The 27998-nt window shown below is 38.7% G+C and overlaps 1 protein-coding gene across 4 annotated transcripts in view; it reads right to left on the bottom strand.

Moving 5' to 3' along the window:
- The window catches only part of PDE10A (phosphodiesterase 10A), a 147396-nt gene that overhangs the window by 7996 nt on the left and 111402 nt on the right, over positions 1-27998 (bottom strand). The window contains exons 16-21 of one of the 4 annotated variants that reach the window (XM_072409072.1): positions 23468-23618; positions 22462-22617; positions 15046-15218; positions 11200-11311; positions 8591-8671; positions 2885-2973 (exon numbers count right to left, since the gene is read on the bottom strand). In XM_072409072.1, the coding sequence (XP_072265173.1) occupies positions 2885-2973; positions 8591-8671; positions 11200-11311; positions 15046-15218; positions 22462-22617; positions 23468-23618 (762 nt within the window). Of the gene's footprint in view, positions 1-2884; positions 2974-8590; positions 8672-11199; positions 11673-15045; positions 15219-22461; positions 22618-23467; positions 23619-27998 lie in introns of those variants that run through there. The other 3 variants (XR_011920399.1, XM_072409074.1, XR_011920398.1) reach the window with 3 other exon arrangements.

Genomic DNA, 27998 nt, shown 5'->3' on the forward strand with positions numbered 1-27998 from the left:
CAATCATCAGAAAATGGAGCCTGTAACTGCAAAAGCTATTACATACAAGGATCATGAACCCCTTTATAACAGCACTAATTTTAGTGTCAAAATGCACAAATGTATACAATCACGGCCAAAAATAGGGCATTTATGTCAGAAAATGCACCAATTCTCCCAGGAACGGTTGCAATTACAAATGCTTTGGTATTGTCATGTTTATTTTTTTTGTTGGCACTGGAAGAACACAAAAAAGCAGAGAAAATAATCTGGGACATTCTACACAAAATGTAAAAAATGGCCTCAACAAAATTATTGGCAACTTAATACTTGGTAGCACACCCTTTGGAAGAAAGAACTCATGTTAATTGCCTTATGTATCAATCAATGAGTCTATTACATCTCTGTACAGGAATTTTGGACCTGTCTTCCTCTGCCAGCTGCTCCAGTTCTGTCAGATTTGAAGGGTTCCTTCTCCCAACTGCTGTTTTTAGATCTCTCCACAGGTGCTCTATGGGATTTAGATTTGGACTCATTGCTGGCCACATCAGAACTCCCCAGCGCTTTGTCCTAAATCATTTCTGGGTGCATTTTGAAGTATGCATTTGGTCATTGTCCTGTTGTTTGGAACCATTGCCTCCGTCTGAGACCCAGCTTTTTGACACTAGGCCCTACATTGCGCCCCGGAATTTTTTGGTAGTCTTCAGATTTTATAATACCATGCAAACAAGCTATACCAAAACATCAGTGAACCTCCTCCATGTTTGACTGTAGGGACGGTGTTCTTTTCTTTGAAGGCTTCTTTCAATTTTCTGTTATCAGTTTAATGATGTGCGTTACCGAAAATCAATATTTTTGTCTCATCTATCCAGAGGACATTCTCCCAGAATATGGCTTCCACAGATGAGTTTTAGCAAAATATCAATCTGGCTTGTTATATGTTTATGTGTCACCAGTGGGGTCCTCTTTGGTCTCCTGCCAAATTGTACCTTTTAATTCAAAGGGCTCTGGATAGTGCGAGCTGACACTGTTGTACCCTGTAACTGCAGGTCAGCTTGAATTTGTTTGGAAGTTGATCAAGGTTCTTTTTTCACCATTTGAACAAATCTTCATTGTAATATATCATCAATCTTTCTCTTTAGTCCATGTTCAAAGAGATTAACTGAGGCTGTAAACTTCTTTACAATGTTGTGCCCAGTGGACACAGGAATATTAAGACTTCTGGAGATATACTTGTAGCCTTGGGATTGCCCATGCTTTTCTATCATTTTATTTCCCAAATCCTTGACAATTCTTTGCTCTTTTTTCTTTTCTCCATGCTCAGTGTGTTACACACAGACAACCAAAAACTAGAGTCATCATTTCTTTATTTTAACTGGTTGCAAGTGGGATTTCTCATATTGACAGCACCTGACATAGCTACAGATGAGTTGAATTACAAATTAAAGAAGCATCACATGCTTGAAATACAAATATTTAGTACAATTCTGATATGGCGCCAATAATTTTGTCCAGGCCATTTTTGATGTTTTGTGTTGAATGCCTCAAAGAAGTGGTACATTTTCTGACATAAATGCAAGGGTGCCATATTTTTTGGCCATGATTATACATTTTTTAAAGCCTCCCCATACAAAAGCAAATGTATGATTGCCATGCAATTTTAGTAAGGGTGCTTATAAACTTAAAAAGGTTGCCTCTTCAATCTGTTGAACATGGTAGGATCAAGAGTAGATCACAGATCTATAGACAACTTTAATTACCTATTACTTTTGCCAGCTTCTCTTAGTAGAAGAGTGGACTTTTTTTTTTACCTTTTATTAATCTTGCACTTGTGATGATTCTTTGTCTTTATTTTCCATGAACATGCCACCTCGGGGCAATCTGATCTTGCTATGTTCAAAGAGACACAATTGTCAAGAAGCAACTTTCAGCAGTCAATATGTGCCCATATACTGCTCAATGTTTATTATCTGTGGATAACTCAATTGTGTCCTATCTAGGTCTTTTTTAACCAGTGTTACAACCAGCAATATTGTTATTGCTATATAAAAATATATATTACAAAAAAAATTTCCTGCACTACACCACAAGCTGCCCAATTACAAAGTGTCAAACAGTACCATATTTACAGCGACAAATAGAAGTGCATTCTCCCATTTTTAAATGATTGGGGGAGGAAAGGTGAACAGCAGCACAAATGTTTCGGAAAAGGACAAAACAAATGCAGCAAGAAAACATAAGAAAATAGCCTCCATCAACGTGAAAACTGCACATAAAGTGCACCTCGACTTTTTCACATGACAATGACCCAGAACAAAAGGCCACGTCAACCCCTTAAAAAAAAGTAAAGATTCTAGTATATTCATCATGGTCTTCGCACCTCATCATCAATAAGCCACTCTGGGGAAATCGCAAACCTGCAGAATTATTACTAGACCTGGAGGCCATCTGTTAAAAGCAATGGGCAATAAAAGACCTAATTTACAACTATTACAAAAGAATAAAAGCCCTCGTTGGTGCTAAATGGGGCAACACACTATCTTAGGAACTAAGGGTATCCAACCTGCAGTATTTAAAAGAACATTATTTTATTTGTTACACTTTCAGAAAAAATCCATATTGTGAAGCCTAATAGTTTAATTGAAAAAAAATTATACATTAAAAGAAACAAATTGGTTTGATCCCTAAAAAAAAAAAAAAAAAAAAAACATCCTTTACATCTTAAAAATTCTGTTAAAAGTATGTTAACCTATAATTACAATAGTAAGTAGTAAAAAAATAAAAAATAAATAAAAACTTTATTGACTTTATTGAATATTAAAAAACAAAGAGTAATTTCTCTTCATATTAAAATGCTGAAAATCTTTAAATTGTACAACCATATAATATTTATATCATCTGTTACCTGCATGCATTAAGGAGAGGCTGTGTAGAAGGGAATATCTGGCTTAATGTCATATAGCAAGGAATAGCTACGGCATTGTAAAATCCAATCTATGCAAAAAGAGAAAAAACTATTTAACACAAGGAAATATAGTTATAGATAGATATAACTGCATATACTGAACTTGTAAGTCAGTTTTTTTTACTTAAAAAGTTGACTTTAGGTTGACTAAGATTTGCCTATATTTGCTGGCTATTGGCCCTGGAGTTTGCATGATTATGCAAAATTGGCTGCAGAAGTAGGAGCAAATGTAAATAAGGATATGGGGTTAAAAATGACAAGCTTCCCCGCAATGAAAAGAATGCTTGTTTGTCCTGCTGACCAAAATGCCAATCTAGCCTCTTGTGAAGAGCTTTAGCATCCCCTACTACTTGTTGGATATCAGGTTCCCCCCTCTTCATGGTGTAGTATTTTCCTACCAGCAATTTCCCATCAGCCATCAGGGATGGGGACGGTCCCCACACCAGAAAATCCCCACCCTATATCTCTCTGGCCTTGGAACTTGGACTCTGCTGATCTTTCCCAAGAGGGCCAGGCTGTTAACTCCCCCGACCCCCCGCCCACCAAGGATCTGGCAATGAATCTCGTTACTCTTGCAGTCCTCTTCAGGCCTCCATGGACTAAGTGGATGGCTGGGGTGTAGACGAATACATCAAATCTATCCCCACCAAACTTAATTTTGAAACCTACCTTTAGCATATGCAGGATTCCTATTATTCTGAGCTGAACCTTCAGACCTTGGATACAGTATAGAGGAGGTGAAAAAAGTGACTAAGGACCTATGCAGCCACGCGCAACAATATACCTATATCCTCAATAAACACTCTACTCTTCTCTACTAGTTGATGTATCAACAAGATGATCTGGAGAACAGGAGTTGATTGAACAGCATCAGAATCTGTGAATATCAAAGTCTATTGACCCCAAGGATGTACACGCAGCAGCTACCTCTGTCTTTAATGATCAACTGTATAAGCCTGAAGAGAATGTCATTAGGATCGACTGGATCCCCAGAACCCTGGGTCTTAAAAACCAGGATAATTCAAGTTGAGAGAATAATATTGTGAGAGTGAGAAAAAGTAAAAAAGGAAAAAAGTAGGCTTTTGTGGGGCAAGAATATGTTTTTATAAGAAATTTTGAATTTTATTTAAACATCCTAAAAAAACTAGACAATAGCCATCTATACTTAGCCCTAGGCTAACATTGATGCGCTAGTCTATTAATGACATAATACTTCTATGGTACATCGAGTTAAGTTTATAGTATACACTTGGTTTCCTACCCCACACGTTTCGCCCCATAAGGCTTCTTCAGGGGATTAGGATACCTTGATGGTATTGCTGAAACTCTTAACAGGTGAGACACATTTGACACCAATTCTACTTGAAGGTACCTTAATCATAAAATCCAGTAGTCACTTTGACATATTGGCGCTGGCACTGTGGTCAGCCATATGTCTATATGGCTTAGATACTCATACTCTTGCCCCACAAAAGCTTCCTTTTTTCTTTTTCTCTCTCTCACAATATTCTCTCAATCTCTCAGTTTCAATTTAGGCTGGGCAAACTGGAGTTTACTCCCTCTTTGAACCCTCTGGTTTCTTCCTTTGGTGGAACATACTTCTTACCAGGATAATTCAAGACCACAGGATGTTATTTGCCATACTCACTCGTACAAGCTTAAGGAGTCAATTTGATCGCCAAATATTTTGTTTTAGGATGCTATTACAAGTTTGCCCAGCCCTGCACGTCTAAGTTTAAAATATATTACATACCATTCTTTCTCCTTCCTAGGAGAATCCTTTTGTTAAGTGATATCCCTGGATATCCTTCTTATTGTTAGGAGATGCTCATCTGTCTGGCGACTCTGTGCTGTGCGCCATTGCAGTATAAAACACTGTTTATTCTGTCCAGTGATGTCATTTGCAGCAGCCAGGAGAACTAAAATAGCAGCAGCCCCTGCTTCCCTTTAGCCCTGCAGCCTGATGTATTTTTGGCATCTTCAGCACCGCTCTGTGAGGTTGTGAACGGATGAAGGAGATTTCAGAGGCATTTAGCTCCTTACTCAGGCCTGCTCTGCCATTGGCTGCTGGGACTTTAAAGCCTCTCTGCTCCCAATCACCAGTACATGTTGTAGTGTATAGCTGGGCTAATCTGGGCTGGAGAGTTATCATCTTATTTACTGTTGCTGTCCTTGCCCGCTTCTGTCTTTGCACGTTTATGCTTTCTGGACCAACCTTTGCCTGTGACTCTGGCTCTGCTTGTGTTTTGCCCTTGTGTACTTCGTTTGGTGGATTGATATTCTGTGTATGACCTCTGCTCTGTATTCTGGACTTGTCTCTGTTGGAATATTGGTACTGCTTTATCTCCTGGGCTCCTGGCTTGCTGCCAGCCCATTCCCAGACACCATTTCTTATGCAGTAAGTCTTGGGGGCAACCGAGTGCTGGGAGACACAACCAGTCTCCCGAGCAGGGGCTTACTAAAGGTGAAGACTGCGGTGTTAGATTGGGGGACTAGTGACTGGAGAGGACCTTACACCTATCTTCTCATTTTTGATCTTAAACCCCCTTCCTCCTACACACACACACACACACACACACACACACACACACACACACACACAGAGTTCTATGCTGACTTATACAATATTGCCCGTCTCTTTTCCCCGGTGTCGACTGAGGCAAAGATAGAAGCTATTAGATCTTATCTGTCTAGCTCACACATGCCTTCCTCTTCCAATGGGTTAAAAGAAGCTCTAGAAGCCCAACTTACTCCGGTGGAACTCTGGTTTGTGATCAAGGTACCCCCACAAGCAAGGCATTTTAAATATCTATGGCATACCAGATCTCCCAGGTTCAGTAGAACCCTACTTATGTGATCTAAAGCAGCCAATGGCTTAGGGGTTCTCAACTTTCTCCTGAGCTGCTCACAAAAAATTGGTGATGCCATGAGGAGACAAAACAGTGGATATCATTGAAAAAGACTTTCTTCTAGACCCCTCTTTAACTCCTATGGCTTCCCCGTATTCCTTCTCAAAATTCACTGCACTGTGGGCTGCACCAGGGAGGTGGATGTAAAACATCTGCATAAATCTGGCCTACCATCCTCCCTTCTATTTATGATAATGGGCAAACCCATACTTTACACCCCTGGAGTGGAAGACCCCATCTTCCTAAGGCAGATGAGCCCAAAAGATTCCGAACTCTCCGGGCTGGGTTGAAAGAAAGGATCCTAGCTCCATACCTCAGATATATGGATAAGATTCTTGGAGATTAGAGCAACTTTCCCATTCCCTATGGAGACAACCAATGTAGACCACCGGACTCCCGTCAAAAGCTTATGTGTGAAAAAGGAAGGCTCAGGCATACTGTCTTGATGATTTCTATGCTCCTTCAGATCTCACCTCCAAACTATATCCCATCCTACCTCTTGGCCTGGGAACCTGACCTGGGGATCACAATGTTGACAAGCTATTCAGAAGAAGAGGACCCTGCTCTGGACACATAAAGCATCCAACAGCAGTAGATACCAGGAGTCAAGCTTCAAATTGGTCTCAAGATCATACCACTTCATTGCTTTTCCTCAATTAAGACTTGCTGGGTGCTGGGGATGTCAGGCAGTGGTGGGGTCTCTTCTTCACATCTTCTGGGAATGCCCTAATTTGAGGCACTACTGGGTAACGGTACTTTCTATTGTACAGCAGGTGACTGGCTGACACATCCCTTATGAACTTGCATTCTTCCTCCATCAGCATACCTTTCACCCCGAAAGCATATAAACACTGTAATTAGACACCTGTTAGTACTGCTGAACTCCTGTATAACTACATACTGGCAACAACAAGACCCTCCCCTGGTGAGCCTGTGGTTACCTCACCTCTTCCTTAAGAGGAACAAGCAGAAAGTTCTTTAAAAGTTCTGGTATCAATTCACTTCCTCTTCGGAATACAGACACCACCCACACCCACCTCTACAAGTTTTTACTGCAGTGGAGGTTGCTCATACCTACTATCACCTGGTGCTTCATGCTGCATGAGTCTACATGGACCTGAGGAGATATTAGGGATACCTTACACCATAACCTCTTGTGGTTGCCGAAACACATTCTCAGGTATCTTAATTGCTTTCAGGCTTGTACCCCTCTAAGCCACTACGAAACCTTTCTTTTAAAGTTCTAGTTTATTATATGTGCTCCAGAGTTTTTTAATGTTCTAGTTTATTATATGTGCTCCAGTGTTTTTTGACTGATACTTGGTGAAATGTGTTTATTATTGATGAAATTTCTTTCTTGTCATAAATATATAAAAACAAAAATTTCAAACAGATCATTGTTTCAAGTCCATCAAAACTTTGAGAAAAAACACAATAAATTTTAAAGCATACCACCTGATTTAATTATAAAGATTTTTGTGTCTCCCAGAATTTTTGGCATTACATCATCAAGATACTTGAACCTATGTTTTTTAGGTTTACCTGTTAAATGTCCACTTCCTGAAAACAGGAATTTCCACCTCCTGAAAAGGCTCTAGACAAGTGATATGTTGATATGTTGTCAAATTTAATCAATGGCAAGTAAATATGTTGCCTGGAAAAAAACCCTTACAAAAAGCTAGATTCCTAGCTGCCATATTCCGATGGGTGAGTTACAACCAATGAAACTGGAAGTAGAATTTTCAGGAAAAAAATCAGTATGTGACCCTATGCAAACATTTATCTGAATGCAATAAATTGTAATAAAAAAGTGGTACCATAGGAACATGTATTCTATCTTTAGAGACAGAAATCAATAAGAATAAGCAGTGGTTTCTCATAAAATTTTGATATGAAATATTTTGCCCAAGCAATAAATGAGTAACAGACGTGGTGCAACAGAATTCTCATATGTTTATGCTGCAGAGAAAATATTCCTGTGAAGCTGCTTGAAAAAAAATGGTCACTTGATCAAAAAACACTTGATCATATAGATCCATTCTCCTTTATTTTCCTCCTTTCTGACAGGCAGCAGTATTGCAGCGCAAAAAAGTTTTTCCTTAATAACTTTGTTTAGGAGATTTTAGTCCTTAGAATAATGGTATTTAAATAACATAGAATGATACTTTAAATGTGTTTGGGCCTTTTGTGGTTTTATGTGTTTCAGTTGCCTAATAATAGGTAGTATTTCTTTATGTTTCAGTAGTAATACATTCATGTTATATCTCACAGTAATGACACGGTGATTCATTGCCTAATCAATCTATTACAATATATTTTAAGTGGTTTATTCTTTCCTCCTGGAAATAATATTAAATGTAATCAATAAAGTAGACCTATATAAATTTTGTATCTATCCAGGGCAGGAACACTCAAAATATATATATGTATTTTCAATCTTTTTTAACAATTGAGATTTCCAACCATGAAATAGAAAATAAATACTGATAACGTTAATCAATAAGGAGTTCTGATTAATAGGCACCACTGGCATTATTTCACAGAAATAAATCAGAATAGTTTCTTTGCTGGCACAATTTCAGCAGATGGAATTTTAAATTGGTTGGTGTGACTAGTTTTAAGGAACTTTATATCAAAAAAGACTATGAATGGCCGGTAGTCAATGATCACACCTGAATAGTAACGGTTTGTGATTTAAATTGTTAAAATACGGTGTATATACTGTAGTTGGACTCACCTGTCCCTGAGGAATTTCATCCTTTTTATCTCTGTCCATCATTGGTATTGGTGAAATACCAAGTCTTTTCATTTCGTCACCCTTTAAAAAGAAATACATAAATTAAAAAAGCACTTTATTTTCTATGGTATTTAAAAATACAAAAATGGAAAAAAATATATACATATAGTTCTCCCCAACCTCCTTTTGGTGGGTGGGCTGCCCGGCTGCTGTGCCCCCTCCACCTGGCTCTTATCAGCAGCTCTAATCCTCTGAACGGACATCGGAGAGGCTGCTCCAATCTCAGCTGTCTGAATCTCAACAGTTCAGATGATTGCAGCTGCTAATAAGGGCCGATGGGGAAACAGCACAGCTAGGATGAGATCGGGACACAGGCTGTCCCCCTCCCATTCTCTAGCTGTGTAAGTTCTTTTCAAAAAAAAAAAAAAATGTGTAAAAATGTCTCTGCCCGAGTGCCTTGTGTTTGTGTCTGCATGCCACATTCTGCAGCCTTACAACTCTGTGTACAAACCTCCATTACGCATAAACAAATGTCATAACATTGGAAGTGCAATTGTGCCTAGAAGTCCATAATCGAAAATGCAAATTGGGAAACCCCCCACCCCCCCCGGGCCACTTTCATAGCAAGGAGCTCCTAAATTGATAGCTACCTGTCACAAATCTATAACTATCATAACTATGTTACCCTGTGTGCTTCTCTTCTTTGAATGCCAATTTCCCTAGAATGGTGGGGTGTACAAAACGGAAAATATAGGTGCAGTATTTACTATGGCAAATGCACTACCCTGTTACACATTACTGCCCACTTTTACCACTTGAAACCCAATTTCTCTGGAATGGGGAGGTGTAGGAAACGTCTGTGGATAACACCTCCTAAATTTTTATTACTAAGGCATCATTAGAAAATAAACTCTGCCCATCAAAACGAAATTGGGGTTCAGGTACTGGTAAGGTACAGGCATGTGTAAACAGGGCAGCGTGTTTTGATGGGCAGAGTTGTTTATGTTGTAATGATGCAATGGTGATGAAAGTTTGGATGGTGTTAGCCACAGGTGTCCCCCACTTGCACCTATATTTTTGTTTACCTGCACCTCCTCATTCCAGATAAATTGGGGTTCAAAGAACAAAAGCTGAAAGAGCAGCATAGTATTACAATTATGGTTTTGTGAAAAGTAGGTAAAAAAATAAGGGCCCCACCCCAATGCTCCTTGCTATGTAAGTAGCCCCGGGCCTCCTTAATTTGCATTTTAAATTTTGGGCACCTAGGTGCACTTACTTATGAAACAGCAACCCAAATGTTCAATATTCACAAGTTTTTAAACTCGTTATTATCTACCCCCTGCGGGAACAGCCTCTATCCAATTGTGAATATACTTCAACAACAATCCCAATTTGTTTGTCCATCAGGATCTCCAGAGTTGTGCTACCTGGGTTTGTGTGTCCATTTTTCCTGCCGTGGTACCCCTCCATCTCTTGTGCCGAGTACTATGCCAGGTCTAAGTTGCACCATTTTCAATGTTTGGTGGTATGTATACATGATGACTCAATTATCTATTTTATCATGGTTTATGTATTACAATACTTATGGTTGCTTTATGTTTTGTACCTTGTCGCTGTACTTTTATATCCATTCTTTGTACACATTGATTCCCTGATGAAGCAAATTTAATTTGGGAAACGCTTTGGATTGTACAGGATTGCCAGTAAATTGTCATACATTGTCATACATAAATCAACATATCCTTGAAGTATAGTTGAAAATTATATCTAGAATTTTTGCTATATTGTGATTCACATGTGCTTTTATTTAATCTGTGTGTTTTGCTGTATATTTTAAATGCTTTGGTAAAAAAAGTTTTTTTTTATATATTCATGGTTCTGTATATACTGCCTTAAAAGTCTCATAAAAAATGTATCCTATGCAAAATACCTGCACACAGTTACAAGAAAAAAAATATTGTAAAAGTGTGCCTTAAGATAACAACTGGACAGAAACTATTGCTAAAAAAAACGAATCCATTGTCCTAAATAGTCCATAATCCATTGTCCAGAAATGAGTGTGTACTGTTCCTGCATGCTATCTGCAGTGTGTATATTGGGACTTTCCTAAATTGGCATTGTGTGTACGGTGACCATTTACTAGCAACAGGGTGTGTATTGGGACTCCCTAATATGTGTGCGCTGTGTATGGTTGGCGGAGCCCATTTTAGAACCAGAGATAGGATCCACAAAAAGTGCAGAACAGGGGAAAAAAAGGGGCAAAAAGATCACTTTTTCAGTTTTGACAGTGTATTGGTATTGTTTAGGGCAAAAGAAGGTGGGGAGAGCAATCTGTCAGTCCTAGGTCGATTTCTCTTTTACCTAGAGTATTTTTTGTAGCTCTAAAAGCAACAATCATTTAGAGAAAACAGAAATTTTTCAACTACACACCATTGAAATGTGTTACATATGGCTAGCTCTGACTGCAGCAAAAGTGTTACATAGATGTTTGAAAGCAGATTGCCAAATAGTTTTAGCAGTTTTCAATCCAATTTTCTACTGGTACTTAAGACATACAAGGGCATTAAAGTACCATTTTCTACATGTACAATAAAATGCAAAAAACATACCTCTTCCCAGAATTCAGCATATATGTCATCAGCAATCAGTCTGGTCACTGGCCATAGCTTTGTCACAGAGCAAAGATCACAAGCAGTCATCATTAACCCAATCATGCGATCTCTGCAGTAAAAAAATAAAATAAAAATAAAAACATTTAAAGTTATCTTATAGTAAACACACAAACTAAGAGTTAAATGTGGGCTGCTGCTGCTGGCCTCCTCTTGAAAATACTAGTTGCATAGTTGTTTATTATTTTACATATCGTCGCTATCCGGGAATAAGCATGAGGTCAATAAAGTACTAGAAATTCAGAATTCCTTTTTCTTACATGTGAGTCAGTGACACAGTGAGTGTTGCAACCAAACATGGCAACTAGCATCTTCAGAAGGAGAGGTCAGCAATGACACACTCCATTTTTACTCATGATTGATTTCCTTTTACATCTGATTTCTTTAATACTGTTGACAACACAAACCAGCAACTGAAAAGAAAAACAAAACAAAAATATAAATGTACATACATTCCTCAATAGGTGGGGAAATCAATGCAATGCACAAGCAGCATAACATGTTTGTGCTACTTACCAATCAGCTTTACCAAAGAACTGTCATTTACTGATTATTTAAAGTACTAAGAATGGAAAGCTGGGCTTTTTTTCATTCTAAAGTATTTTAATGAGTTGTTTTGGTGTGTGCAGTGCTTGTCACCTGAAGAATGGTCATCTTTACAGTTAGTATTCATTCCTATTTGTTAAAGTGTGTGAAGCTATTTGTGTTATTTTCTGACTGTTCATTTTCAAGCATGCACTGAATATCATACAGTTATTTCTCCACCCCCATGATATGGGCAGCATTGTTGATGCACATAATCAATAAAATGGGGTACGTTAACAAGTAGATGCCGGGAATAGTAATTAAATGTTAACTTTAATTAACCAATTATATGCTGACAAAAAATGTTATCCCCCCATACTTGCACATGATTTGGTATTTAAATTGAACAAAGGTTCACCATATTTACCATCTTTCACTTTCATTATATTGTTAATGTAATTTTGCTTTGCTTTTGTAGTGACACAGAGGCCAGTATATATAACCTAAGGGGGTGACTAGGCATCCAACAAACATAGGAGTGTCAGATGCTGAAAACTCAACAGCTAATATAAATGCCCTGAGGCATGGGTACATAAATTTATATTTATGTGATCTTTTGGTTGAAGTGAACCAGTGCCCAGATCATGCACACTATAATGTGTACCTACTTCAAACAAGCAATAAAAACACAAGCCCTCATTCATTTTCATTATTATAAACATTTTGAAAAAGAAATTGTGACCTTAATTGTGACACATCTTGCTTACCTTCATTAAAATAACCTTTTCAAGTTCCTATCAGTTTTTCTTTAGAATTTAAAGGGTAGTGTGGACAAGTGTAGTATGAAAAAATGCACTCCCAGCATCCTTTAGGAGGACCAATAGGAACAAATGAAGAGCTATTTTTTACTTTTCATGAGTGTTATCCTGCATTTAGGATGTGTTTGGGACACACAACAGAAGCAGAACAGCAAAATCCTATTTTAAATGAGTGGTGTTGTATGGCATTTTAGGGACTGGATTTACTTTTCTTTCCATTTCCATTGCTTTTCTTTGGTCACAGAGTGACCTATGAGGGTGCATTTGAACGGTCAACAAAGCAGATTACACACAATGCTGTTTGCTATTCAAATACAATAACATTTTCTATTTATTCGCAAATAGTAAATGCCACATGTTGCCTTTACACACATACTTTGTACTGCTTTTCAAGGCTACAGAGGTGAGTGTTTACACAGACTTAAAAGCATGAATGACATTCTGGCTTGACATCCTTGCATTATGCTTTGGTTTGCCATCATCTACTTGTATTACTGGAAAAATATTTAAACCGGCCAGCTTCAGCTAATTAGTTACAATTAATAATGGGCCTGCTGCTGTCAATGGAACTACTGATCCTGCCATTTTTACTTTGTTTGCAAACCTTGTAATCTTTACATTGGGTGAAAGGAAATACCCAGTGCTTTTTTTTTCTTCTACGTGATGTAGGTGTCATTTTGTAAAATTTCCTGCTTAGACAAGTTATAAAAACCCATTCACCCCTTCTGGATCCCTAATCCCTAGCTGATTCAGATAAGCAGAAAGCCGTCTTAATGCATACTCCAATTTGCTTCAACAAAGTGAAACAGCCTTTCTCATCTCTAATGTTTACAAAACCATTTTGTGAAGTGGTATGCAAAACTGAAATTTATAATCAAGATGAGGCTATGCAAAGGCCAGGTTATCATATTTTTCTCAAAGTAAACATGCAATAGAAAAAATAATATTAGAGCTACCACTGCCAACCTTCTTTGAAACTGGCTTTAAAACAAGTATGTAGAACAGGATAGCCAGAAGGCACTCTTTTGAAATATTTTGAGAGCCAGAGGGCCTGTGCAACAGACAGATAACTAAACAGCATCCTCATGATGGGTATTTTTAAATGATATTATTTATTTTAAAAGGCCTGGTATGACACAGATGTAGGTTACAAAAATACATTTCTACCTTTGAAATCCCACAGTAATAACACACGGCAGCATGACCAAGCTTGTTGTTTAAATCCTCCTTGCATTACTGTTTCTTAATAAACATTCAGCCTCCACAGGCTGAAGCCAAGCCACTGCAGCCAGGATAACTGTAAACAGAGAAGCTCTGCTCAAAAGATGCAGTGGGGCTTCAGCACTAGTGAGTTGGCTGCATTTTAGGAGAGAGAAATTAAAGGGTAAAAAAAAGGTAAAGAAACTAATTTAAACACCCAGCAGTCAACATGTGCCTTATATGAACCCATGTCTTTAATAAAAGAACAGCTATACAATAAATGTATGCCTGTGTGAAGGAAATACTGTTATATCTGGCAACATTTAGGATTAGTATTAGTGAATGAGGTTAGTAAACAAGTGATCTACAAGTTTAAAAGAACAAGACCATAGAGCTTCCCAATATGTTTTTCTCCAGGCACTCTATTGTTTAAGGTAAACTTGCAGGTGTATGTATTCTTTGAAAATGTTTTTATGGCTATTTCTTTCTGTTTGGGTGACAACCCTATCTTTTATTTCCTGTATAGATGTTACAGGAATCAAGTAAATGTCCAACCTGTGTGGTCACCATTAAGAAAATTGAACTCCACACTCCAACAAAATGTGCAATAAAAATTATTGCCCTATATAGTTACCAAATTTAAACAAAACTAATGCATTGGTGTTAAGCCACTAACAGATAAGTCTCTGAAACTTCATTATTTTTAATAATTGTTTCTGAGTTCAGTACCTTAGGGCTCTTGTGAGTTTATAAAAGATTTCTACAGGAATAAACTATGTAATGTGTTATTGTTGTTATTTGTTAAAATATACACCGGGTCCTTAAAAATATTTCCAGTCTATGTGTTAACAGTATTGATGCTTGCCTAGGTACCCATATTTACCCATATTGACATCCACTCACAAAAGACGTTTTGCAAAACTCTTCCCAAGTAAGCCCACTGCTTAAATTAGGGCAGAGGGTTCTTGAGAGCAATACTTTTTCTGGTGATATTTTAGGAAGCTATGTACAGAACACTTGACCACTCCCTCAGCAATGATTTTCCTACATTAGACAGTCCCGGTGGTTTTGTTTTTGAGTCTAAATTAGGTATATGATGTAAACTAAAAGTTTTTATTTAAAAACCTGCATTACCATATGAATACCATATGGGGGTGATTTAGGGAAAGCAAAATATTAGCAGATTAAATATCAGTTTTATGGAATTAAAGAGAAAAAAAATAAAATGAATTTTTTTCTTTACCTGTGTGCTTGGTTGTTAAAATTTAGTGCGCCACTTTGATGCAGATCTTCCAAATGCTTTCGATTTCCAAAATACAGTGCAAGGTCTGTGGCAATGATGGCTTTACGGATAATCTCTAGCACTTGCTCATACTCACTAGAACTCAAATTGGAGAAGATATTGTGCCCTTCCAGCTATGTGAAACAACAAAACATAGATAAAAAGCACAATGTCCTATGTTTTAGATGTAAAAATGAGCATTATCTTTTCTACATTTTATTGCAAAAAAAAAAAGATTATTTTGGAACTATAAAAAAAAAAAAAAAAAAATACATATGTGGTGCAGCCTGTCAATGGCATGTAACAAAGTTTTAACCCTGACAGTAAATATTTTGAACTTGCTTTAACAGAAAGTGTACCCATCAAAAGATGTAGTTGTAGGTGTAGAGACATAGCAATTAAACTAATAATAAATTAAACCTTTTGCTCTGCATCTAAGCCTACCACGAACACGGGGAAAAAATGATAAAAAATATTTTTTAAATGAATCTACTACTTGGACAAACTGATATTAAAGGAAGGTTCAGGAGAGACTTAGAAAACCAAACTACTGTAATGTTAGTGACAGACTGCATCATAAATATAGTTTTTGACATATCCGATAGTGCCACTGTAGTTCTTTTCCATAGCAGTGCACTATTCGAAAAGCAAAAGGGCTATAAATGGGTGGTTACAAATGTAAAAAAAGATAATATAACAAATTCCAAAAATAATATTTCTATTTTGCCATTGGTTACCTAAACTGTACAATATAGCATGACATATAGGAATCATTCCACAAACATCTAGAGCAAACATAAATTACATCATCTTATTTAAAAGAGAAGGATAAAAAAATGTAAAGAAACTGAAACTCCAGGCTGTTGCTAGTGGCCAGTCACCAATGCTAAGGCATTATCTGATAGTTTCCTATGATGAAAAGGAACACTATTCAGGTCTTTTTCTGATGCAATTCCCTTTGACAGAGACCACATAGAAAATGCAGTGGTATTAATAACCTGAACCTATTCTAAAAAGGGCCTGGAAAAATGTTTCCTAACATAGTACCTTCATTCCCTCTATATCAGTTTGATTCAGACCCTCTCTACATCAATAAAACCTAAAGCTCTTAGTTTTAAGCTAAAAGAAATATCTAAATCTGTAAATGAAATAAACTGTATTAAAAAGGATTGCACCTTCCTAGTTTCCCTGGCAACCAAACTATTTAACTGTGTGTATTAAGTTGCATGAGAAAATAATGTGTATTACAGCACAATAGCAAAGTACATTTTTTTGTTTTAAACAGAATGGAAAAATAAAAAAAGTTTAGAGTGGTTTCTGTTCTTATTAAAAATACCTATTTTTACTTCCTATGTGATCAGAAGCAAAAATACAACCAACCTCTGTCAGGTTTTATTGATGTTTAACCATTAGGAAGATACTCACTTTTAGAGGGGAACATTTGTAAACTTTCCTCAGCAATGACACCTATAACAATAAAGATCATTGTGGCTAGAGTTGGGCTTTAATTATAGCAATCCCATCATTCATTTAAACTACTTACTATATAACGCCTACAATATCAAAGCAGAATAATTTTAAATTAGGGGAAGCACATCTCATCCACAAATATGGAAAAATATATATTTATTGCCATTTATGTTACGAGCAGCATTAAATGGCTCCCGCCTGTTCTTTATACTTCAAAAGGTTTGCTTCAAATGAATGCTGACAAGTAGTGTCTAATATATTTGCTTGCTATTGCAAGCAAATTTCAAGCAAATGTAACAAACTGAACTCTCTACATAATGCAGAAGACAGTGGAAAAATTACTTTATGAGGACTACAAAAAAGTTATTTACACAATTATATAATATATATTACATTCATGTAAATCTATAAGAGAGATCATTTGAAAATGTTATAGTGAAGTGTGTAAGCTGGTCATCATGAACATGAAGAGCTCCTGATATGTACATTTATTCCAAGAGTCCACAGAAACAACAAGCATTTTCAAGAAAGGCTAGCAATACAACCTTCAGATACTGGTAACATTCAATAAATATTTTTTCACTTTGAAAAGATTTCAATATATTATACTATTTAAAAGAAATACAAATTACTATTATCAATATAACATATTAAATCCTTCTTAACAGGGGCGTGGCCTGGCACATGGCGGAGCTCTCCCGTACGCAGCTGGCTTTTTATCGATCTCCTGCAGCTATTTCTCCTCTCTTCCCCGCACAGATGGGCAAGCATGGACACAGATTCCGGTGCCTCCTCCAGAGGATCCTGTGAGATCGGCACCTTCCTCAGTACAGGCAGTTCTTCTGCTCCGGCCACAAGGAGCAAGAAAGGAGGCAAGATGGAACCGGCTGCAAATTGCTCGGCAGCCTTAGAGCCTCCCGCCACTGCACCACCATTCGATTTTGTAAGGCTCTAGCTTCTTCACTGCTGCCCACTATGACTAGAGCATTTAATGCAGTAAATAGGGAACACCCATTCTCCCAACATCCACCTTGCAAACATTGCAGTTTTTACCTAAACCGGGGAAGGACATGGCTTATTGTGGGAATTATCGCCCTATTTCACTCCTCAACGCTGACATTAAATTATACGCGAGAATTATAGCTACTTGTTTAGCGTCACTGCTCCCCTCCTTGATACATTGAGACCAGGTGGGCTTTATTCTGGGCCGAGAGGCTAGGGATAATACTACCCGGACCATACACCCTATCTCTAACATGCAGAAGCACAAAATCCTGGCTTGTCTTCTTTCAATTGATGCCGAAAAGGCCTTTGATAGGGTTAATTGGCAATATCTGGAACTGACTTTACAACAGATTGGCCTGGGACCCACCCTCCTTGAAAAAATCATGGCTCTGTATTCCAGGCCAACAGCTAAAATATTGGTCAATGGGAGCCATTCAGAGAAATTTTCTATCTGCAATGGTACTAGGCAGGGGTGCCCATTGTCTCCCCTCCTTTTTGCTTTGGTAATGGAACACCTAGCCATCGCTATTCCCTGATCATGTCCTCCTATATATTACACAGCCCCACACCTCCCTTCCTTCTATTCTAAAGGAAATGGATAGATTGGGTTGTCACAGTAACTTCAAAGTAAATCTTTCTAAAAAGGGCTGTGAATATTTCTCTATCTCCCAGGCTTGTTTCTCAATTATCCCAATACTTCCCATTTAAGTGGTGCACTGACCACATCATGTACCTGAGGGTGTTTCTATTTCCGCAGACCTCCCTCGCCTTTTCCAGCACAACTTTGCTCCCTTGCTCAGATCTATATCCCAGGATTTGGACAATTGGCAAAAACTCCCACTTTCCTGGTTTGGTAGGATACATGTTCCTAAAATGGATTCACTCCATAAGCTATTATATGTTTTTCAGGCCATCCCCATTTCCCCCCTTAAAATGTTTTTCCCGACATTGCGCTTCTCAGGCCATTAAATTTGTATGGGGTGGTCACTGTCCCAGAATTAAACACATATATTTAAATAGACGCAAACAGGTTGGGGGTATGGGTCTGCCTGATTTTGAGCTGTACCATGCCGCTGCCTTACTTACCAGGGTGGTGGAGTGGCAATCCAAACCGGAATGCAATCTATCCATCCAGCTGGAACAGGATCTTTCTCCCCTGGACCCAAGAGTGGTGGCTTGGACTCAAAATCCTGCTGACATCCTTCACTCTACTTTTTCTCCCCTCACCTTAGCTACTCTGAAGTTTTGGCCATCTACTAGAGATCGTCTGGTCCTTTTCTCTACGCCTTCCTCCCATACCCCCTTTTTGATAATCCCTCCTTTCCTCTTGGGTTGCACCAACGTAGTATGGCAGGCTATACCAGGGAGGACTGGTCACGAGCCAGACACTTCCTAAATCCATCACTGGGTAGTTTTCTCCAAGCTGCTTCTAACCCCATACGATCAGTATCTTGGTTGTCTTCTATGCAGCTGTCAATTTTTTGTACATCTCTGTATCTCTCAACCAATGTACACAGATCCCTTACTGGGTTTGAAAAACTTTGCACTCAAACCACACCTCCTTGACATTTGGTTTCTTTAATTTATCAAATTCTCATTGGATATTATGACTCAGCCACGCCTAAGTTCATCCCTACTTGGCATAGAGACCTTGGCCATGAGATTGCAGAGTCGGACTAGCTAGCAGCTTATGAACTCACGCACAAATCATGTCTGTAGGTACACACAGGAGAAAAATGTTAAAATTTTAACACAGTGGTATAGAGACCCTGTCACCCTCCACCGTATGTTCCCTTCTGCTTCTAGAGCCTGCTGGATATATGGGTTTGAGGAAGGAGACTATTTTCATGTTTGGTGGTCCTGCTTGACTCTGCAACTGTTTTGGGGCACGGTATTCACCATTTGCTCTGACTTGTATGGTGATCCCTTGGCTCTCTGCCCGAAAGTAGCTTTGCTGTCCATATTGCCCAAACCACCTGGTCTCTATAAGAAAACTATCCACTGTCACTTGTTGGCAGCTGCATGCCAATTCATACCACTATATTGGAAACAGACTTCTGCTCCCTCCCTTGCTCATTGTGTTGACAAGGTAAATGATTATGAAATTATGAGAATGGAGATCAGAGCATTTGATAATGATTGTAAGGACAAAGTTCCGAGGTCAATGGGCGTGTTGGGAATATTTTAGCTTTTCCTCCTCCACACTGATCGATAGACTGGGCTCCACCCCCACTTTCATGGCCCTTCCTAATTCTCTTGTGAAGATTCTGCTCCCTTACCAGCTTCCTCATATTACTTCACCCTCTCTAGTCCCTCCCTTCCCTATGTCATTTATACAGTTACCATACCTGTTGCAAGGAAATGGCCTAACTCGGGCTCTTAGTTGTTTTTGTTGTTGTTGATAGGTTGATTTATTGACAAGCAAAAATTTGCACTGGTCATTACCATTCTATGTTATTTTTTTTTTATTATGTGCCTACTGGTCCCTTGACATTTGTCTTGAGACTCCATTTGTTGTTTTATCTTTATAATTGTGCCACTTGCACTTGTTTATGTTATTTATACATTGTCTTGTATATTTTGGTTGTAAACCTCAATAAAACATCTATTTACCCATAAATACTTCTTTACAGTATGGGATCATTAAATTTATGTCAAGTCAGGAGATCCTCAATATGTAATAGCCACACCTTTTTTTAGAAGTTGTTTCTAGAATATTTGATTTCCTTAAAGATAAGATAGTAGATCAGTGTCAGAACCCCTCTAAGGTTTGAATAACCACTTAGATGTTTTCCACACCCTTTAAAGTCTCTAGTTGGGACGAGAGCTTACAGTGTCCATCCCTCAACAAGCTGGATCAGCGAATCCATCTTCCCCCACTTCCACAAATCTGTAGAAGGTAAGTCTCAGGTAAAACAGTTTGTAGACTGCAGGTTTATGAGCATTTCACTTTCCTGTAAGTTTGGTCTTTCCAACAGCAAGATCAGAAATGTGACATTGGCGTACAGGTGATACGCCTTTGAGTGATTTGTTAACTCTTCTATTAAACTGGTATGTAAGTTGTAAATTGAGAAAATTTTATAGATTTGAGTACAGAGATTTTTATTGTTCATAAATCATATACAGCGGGGGGCGTGGCCAAGCGCGCCAGCAAGATGGACGTGTAATCCTTCTCTCCTCCGGCGCCAGACCACAATCCACCGAATCCCGAGCGCATCCGCCATCAACGATGGGCAAACAGAGAAAGACTAGGGTGGGGAGGCTTCCCCCCACCCCAGCGGCACCTCAGTTCTCCAGCCAGCCCTCTATACGGGCTTTTATGGGCGATCCCTTCCCGGCCTCTTCACCGGCCTCAGGGCAGGCGCCATCTTCCTCCCCGCACACGTGGCGGCGGGGGAACAGACAGCGGGACCCGACCAGCTCAGGGAATCAGCCGGCATCTCAACGCACGGATGAGGAGGACTCCTCTCCCTCCTCCCCCCGCAGCTTGGACTCCCGCTCCCTGGATCCGGTGAGTCCTGCAGTGCAGCCAGGGGAGATGAGCTCTCCCACAGGGACACCACACAGGGAGCTAGCACAGGCCTCAGACCCCTGGGAGGATAATGGGGATCCCAGGGCCTCTGCCACACAAGGGGAAGACGCTTCTCCCCCAGGTCCATCCATAAAAAAGAGGGAGAGCAAGATAACTCCAGCATTGGGGTCACCCCCCTGCACTCTGGACCCCCCTTTCCCTGTCATTCCCTCATCTCTACCTGGGGAGTTACTGGAGGAGCCCCAGGGTTTACAGGCTGGGCAGGACCACCATATGTACAGGGAAAGAGGACGTTACACCCCTAAAAAGCCCCACTATTCATCATGGCAACATTACTTTCATTCCCTACCGACCAAAGATGATTTTCAGCAGCTATTGGTGAATGTACAAGCAACATGCCGTGCAGAAATAGGGGCCATCTGGCTCGCAAATTAGTAACACACATTTTGGTAGCAGCCCGCACGCTGATTCCCACTAAATGGAAGATGCCTATGCCTCCTTCTATAGAGGATCTTCACGCGCGGATCCAAGAGATTCGCCTAATGGAGTACCTCACGGCACTCCTCAGAGACACGGTGGGCAAATTTGAGGTGGTCTGGGAGGCTTGGGACCAGTACTTTACTACTCTATCCAACTGATCTTCCCCATGGCTCTACTTTGCGGCTAATGTCACAATGTTACCCTGGTTCTTACCTCCTTTTTGTTCCTTAATTGTTATCATAGCACATTATGTCTGAGATAAGGTTTTTGCTTTTTCTTTGTAAACTTTTTCTTTTTCTTTGTAGTTTGTAATGATTGCTATTGCTGACTCCCCGTTGTGTACCCCTTATTTTGGTTTTCTGTACCCCTATATAAAAAATTTTTTCAATAAACATACAATTTCAAAAAAAAAAATAAATCATATACAGTGAATGTATGGCATTGATAGGTCTCGATTTTGTTTCCTGAGGAAGCAGGTTCTACCCGTGAAACGTGTCGAAACAAGACTGTCTGATCTATGCGAGACCATGTGTGATATGGAAAAAGTTTTTATTTATGTGTTCACTTGTGTGAATCTTTTATTTTTACTTAATTGTTCAAATAAAAGATATATTTTTTGGTTTGCTTTATATGTGCCTAAAAAGTCCCTTAAATTTATTTGTGATGTTTGGAAATTGAAAGCAAAAATATTTGGCTTGGGTTCTGTTTTAAAGCTTGCTGTTAACTTTATGACAATGTATGCTGCCTTGCAGAATACGAGAAAATCTTGGGTTAAACTGTACAGTATTTTAGTATAACAATAAATGTACTAACTCTAGCCAGCTTGCATGTACACGAAAGAGTCACAATTAGAGAGATGCAAGCATATTTACTTACCACACTGTCCTTACCTGTAGAATAGATACAGTCTGAGAAAAATGATGCTGTTCCATTGTTGATGTAGAATATAATGCTGCCAATGGATGATCAAATTTTTGTAAGTAGCTATTTGTATAACCCTGGTGATCCAAGTCATGGCATAAACATGCAATTAGGAGCCCCTTTCTCTGTAACAAAAACACAGAGTTTGACTGACATCCACATCAACTGCTAAGTATATTCATAAGTATATTCATAAAATGCAAGAAAATTGGTTGGATTACAGTTTTTTTTAGCAGTCCTTAGACAAACATAACTGGGTTTAAAAGATTTACAGATTTCAGCATTCTATGGATTTCTATATCAAGACTAATAAATTTAGATATTCGGTTGCAGTTTTTGCAGTTGAAGGGGACCGAAAATACAAGCTCTACTTTGCTAATAGAATCCCTTAAAGAAGAAAAAAAAAAACAAAACAAAAAAAAACAATAGGTGCCAAAAACAGAATTTTGCAAAAAAATTGTCACATGATTTTCAACTAGCTTTTCCAGGAGATCGGCACAGTCATGTTACCATCATCTCCAGGAAGCAAGAGTTAGTCTAATAAAGGTTCGGATGTACTTACCATTAACCAAGAATAAAATGAATATATTACAGTTACGTACATGGATAAAAACATCAGACAAGACTAATCACAACAAAAGATAAACTGGTTTACACTCAAAGAGCAGACAATATATTTATAGTGCAAGTTTTGGAGCAGATGCAAAATAACTACAGTATACCCAAGTCAAATAATATACTCCAACACTAATAAGGTCCACTTATATAGGCAAAATATTGTGAAGAAAATTTGGCATGAAAGTGAAGCTTGGATGCCCAGATCAAGTTTACCATTGTGAGGTAATTTGACAATAGCTTTCTTGCCGGATGAGAATTAGGAAAACTTACTGTTTTACAATTCTATTTCTCTGTAACATTTTTACAAGGGCAATATTACATTGAAAAGGGATTAAACAACAGCTAATAGTATCCTACCTCCAAATCTGTGAATAGGTCTTTGCTATGCTGCAATATAGAATACATACAATGCGACACTGTTACAGCATGTTTCCAATTATGATAAGGTACTCGCCGATAGTTCTTTTTTACTGACATAGTGAAACGGCACAGTTTTTCCAGCTCAAAACTTGAAAGAAATAAAACAGAAAAACTGGTTACAAAATGGTATGGGACAGAAAAAAAAAGACACAGATTCACATTGGCTTGGTGATCATTGACACCAAGAATTAATCGATAGATTATCCAAGATTTAAAGTTGTCACTAGTATCCAATATAGACACTTGTTTCACTACAGAAAAGAAAATTAAAATTCCCTTACTTTGGGAGGGATTTCCCTCTAATTCTTGTTTGTCTATGAGGTAGTAATGGGACATGGAGAACAAAAAACCTGAGTTTTTTTTTAAATATATCTTTATTGGCAGAAAGTAATGGCAACAATCAAATTGGTCAAAAAAACAAAACAAAACAAAAAAAAACAGAATGCATCATTACATGAAAATATAAGAGAGAAAAGCCAGTACATTTCAAACACATGTAGCTACTACTGCCCTGCCTCTATTTTCTGTTTTTGTAGAGTACAGTATACATTTTTAACAAAAAATAGCATAACTAAACGAAAGGGTAAACCATAAAACAAAAAAATCCCTTCAAAAAACCAATTAACTAAAATCAGACCCTTTATCAAACCACATTGTCTCGCTAATACAAGATGGTCAAAATACCTTTACATATAACAATTTCAGCATTCAAATAAAGTACTAAGTAATCACTTACCCAAACGATTAACAATTTCTTATGGAAGCGATGGGCTAGACCCATCCCTATTTAAGAAGCACCTAAGGCCCTGCAATCATACCATGTGGTGTGCCAAAAAAGTTCTATAATTTCCTGCAGCTGGGCTGGGGATAAGGTGTACTGCAAATAAGGCATCCAAGTGCCAAAGAATTTTTAAGGATGACTATCACGGTGCTCCGTGGCTTTCGTTTTATCTATAGTCAATAAAACTTGGAGATATTGCTTCATCACCTGGGAGATACCTGGGGGATTGGGTTCCAGCCACACCTTAAGGATATACTTTTTTGGTGCTAAGAGACAGAGGTGTTCGAATTTGGTCACCGATGATCGTGTACTCGAAACATCAGTAGTAGAGGTACCCCCCCCCTGTGGCACCATGAAATAACAAAAGGAGCGAAAATAGCCGATTGTGTCCAGTAAGAGAAATAAAAAAACTTTTGTCCAAAACCTGGAAATGATAGAACAATTCCATAATAAACGTTCTAGGGGGGGCAAAGCCAGGTTGCACCTAGGGCACGCTGTTAACCTAGATGCCACATTTTGGGGGTTGGGGGGAATGTTGAATACATATATATGCTCCATGTAATATTTAAATGGAATTTCCTACCACTGTTCACTAGTTATTGTTTTGCTGATACATGACCAAGATTCTAAAAGTTCAAGGGTCTCTGAATGGGAAGTGTTTAGAAAAGAAGCCCATCGGTGTACAAAAGATATCACCAAATCTGCATCAGTAGGGATGTTTCTTAACAAAGAATTATTATGGGATATAGAGTGTATGGATGCGGCTTCACCCAGTAGTTGCAACACCTAACCAGGGAGTACCAAATTTGGTTGCCTAGCCTGAGGTCCAAAAAAGGTGGATTTACCCTGTAAATAAAAAAGGAAGTGGTGTGCGGGTAGAGCGTATTTAGGTCTTAGGATATCAGAGGGCATAAGATTATTGGAGTCATCCAAAAAGATGACCCAAAGTTGCAATACCTCTGCGCTTGCACAGATTTTTGCGTAGACCGTGTGGTACAGTTTGGAATGGGTTATTTAAAAGTCCCAGTATGGAGCATGGTTTGACCAAACATGATTCTAGCTTTACTACTGTGTATTGAGACATGCCATGCCACCAGTCCTTGACATGTCTCATAGGACATGCCAAATTATATTTACGAAAATCAGGGAAGTTGACCCCCAAATTGTCCTTGAAACAAACTAACTTAGATCTGGCATTGTGAGGGTCTTGGCCTGCCATATAAAGGTTACAAATGTTGAGTGAAGTTTTTTAACATCTTCATGACGTAAAAGAAACGGTAGGGTTTGCAATGGGTAAAGCAATCTGGCAAAGCTTATTATCCTAATAAGATAGCAGCAGCCCATTAACCTCCCTAGCAGTCTAATTCTTTCCAAATTTCTATGCAAAAAGCGGTACAATTTTTTGCATGGAAATGTATTTTTCATTGTAGGCTGTAACTAGGCATAACTTACTACTAACTAATAAATATTTATTATATTTGCTACTATACAGTTACAGTACATGTTTTTATATATATATATATATATATATATATATATATATATATAATTCTATATATATTATATGAATATTTCCTTGTATTGGACTCAATACAGCTATTTTGTATTGAATCCAATACAAAATAATTAGAATTCCCCGCCGATCCTCCCGCCCGCACCGACGCATGGACTCAATACAGCTATTTTGTATTGAATCCAATACAAAATAATTAGAATTTCCCGCCGATCCTCCTGCCCGCACTGACGCATGTACCAATGTCACTGGTAAACCCTGTAGATCTCGTCTCTTCACGGCTGGAGATCGGAGGAGCAGGACATGTCCCCAGGACCTGCGGGGACCAGCAGGTTGCCAGGGGACAGCGACAGAACAGCGCAAGTGGGGTTTTTTTGTAGTTAAAAGCTACCCCGAGTGTGACTCGGGAATATTGCTTTTTGCAAGTAAAATCCACCCGGAGTCACACTCGGGAATACCACTAGGGCGGTTAATATTAATGGAAGGGTTCTCCACTGAGACAGCGCGGCTAAAATTTTAGATATGAGAGGAGAATAGTTCAACCTATTCATATTAGGGACATTGCAAAAAACTTGTACACTTAGATACGTTACATGAGTTTTTGCAATTTTTTTACCCAAATTACCTACAGTGACAATGAGTGCAGGGGGTGGGGTTGTTTGGAGACATAAAATCTCACTTTTGGTTTTGTAACCGGAAAGGAGCCAAAATATGAAATATGGTGGATAATTAATTTATGGGAAATCCTTAATCGGATTCTTGAGAAACAGCAGAACATCATCTGCAAACATTGCAAGACGTATACGACTGCCTCCTATTTCAATTCCTTCATAAATTTTGCAGTCATGAAATAACCTAGCTAGGGGCTATATGGCCAAACTGAATAATAGTGGAGATAGGGGGCAACCCTGACCGGTCCCCCTTCCTAGAGAAAAAACTATGGACTGAATTCCTGCCACCTGGATCTGGGCAATGGGGTTGGAGTAAATGGAATGAAAAAAGTAGGCAATGATACCACCAAAGAACTACATGCAGCAAGGGCTACTCAATGCTATCGAAAGCTTTTTCAGCGTCAAGCGCCATAATAGCAGATGACGCGGGAATAGAACCTGACAAACGAGCATGTTCCAGAACCACTAATAACTTCCGTATATTATATGTGGTAGATTTGCCTAAAATAAAACGGGCTTTGGCGGAGCTAACCAGATGTGGGAGTAAACCAAGCTAGATGATCTGCTATGATCTTGGGGAGCAGTTTAACATCTTTATTTAGCAATGAAATTGGATGGTATGATCCTGGATGCAAAGGGTCCTTCTGGTTTTTTCAGGAGCACCTTTATAAAAGCTAACCGTCCTGATTCAAGGTAAGTAGACAGAGTGTTAAGTGTTAAACATGCTGTTATACAGTGTGGTAAGAGGAGTAGAAACTTTGTCCTCCAAAAGTTTATAAAACTCAGCGGGCAGGCCATCCGGGCCTGGCGCTTTGGAATTGGATGAATGCTTTATAGCCGACAAAGTTTCCTCCTCTGACAGCAAGCCTCCTGGTATTTGCTGAGTGTCAGTTTCTTCTTTGATGCCACATAAGCCATAATGTTTCCTAGTAGGACTGCTTTTGCTGTATCCCAAAACAATTCAGGGTTAGACTTGCGCTGAGCATTGTGGTACTCATAGTCCTGCCACCAGTACAAGATGTTTTGCTGGAAAGATTCATCTTTAGCTAGGAATGATGGAATCCTCCACACAAAATCAGTCTTATGTAGAAAACCATACGTTATAGCAATTGTAACTGGAGCATGGTCTGAGATCACCAAAGGATGGATTTCAGCTCTATCAACCTTAAACAATAGACTATCAGACACTAGAATGGAATCAATCCTAGGTGTGGAATGTACTGCTATGTGTTTAAATTTATGCTCCAATGGATGAAGATGTCTCCAGGAATCTGTTAACCCTGCTGCTGAGATGAAAGATTGATATGCCTTATGGTTACTTGCGGTGACTACTTGCCTGGGGGGCAGTGGAAGCCTATCTTCATTTGTGGTAGGTATTGCATTGAAATCCCCTGCTACCAACAGAGAAGTACTTGGAAGAGATTGGATAGTAGCCAACACGTTGTTGTAAAAGACAGCACTGTCTGAGTTAGGACCATAAACTGTCAGTATGGTAAAAGAGTT

The sequence above is a fragment of the Pyxicephalus adspersus genome, chromosome 4, assembly GCF_032062135.1.
Source record: "Pyxicephalus adspersus chromosome 4, UCB_Pads_2.0, whole genome shotgun sequence".
NCBI classification, from domain to species: Eukaryota; Metazoa; Chordata; class Amphibia; order Anura; family Pyxicephalidae; genus Pyxicephalus; species Pyxicephalus adspersus.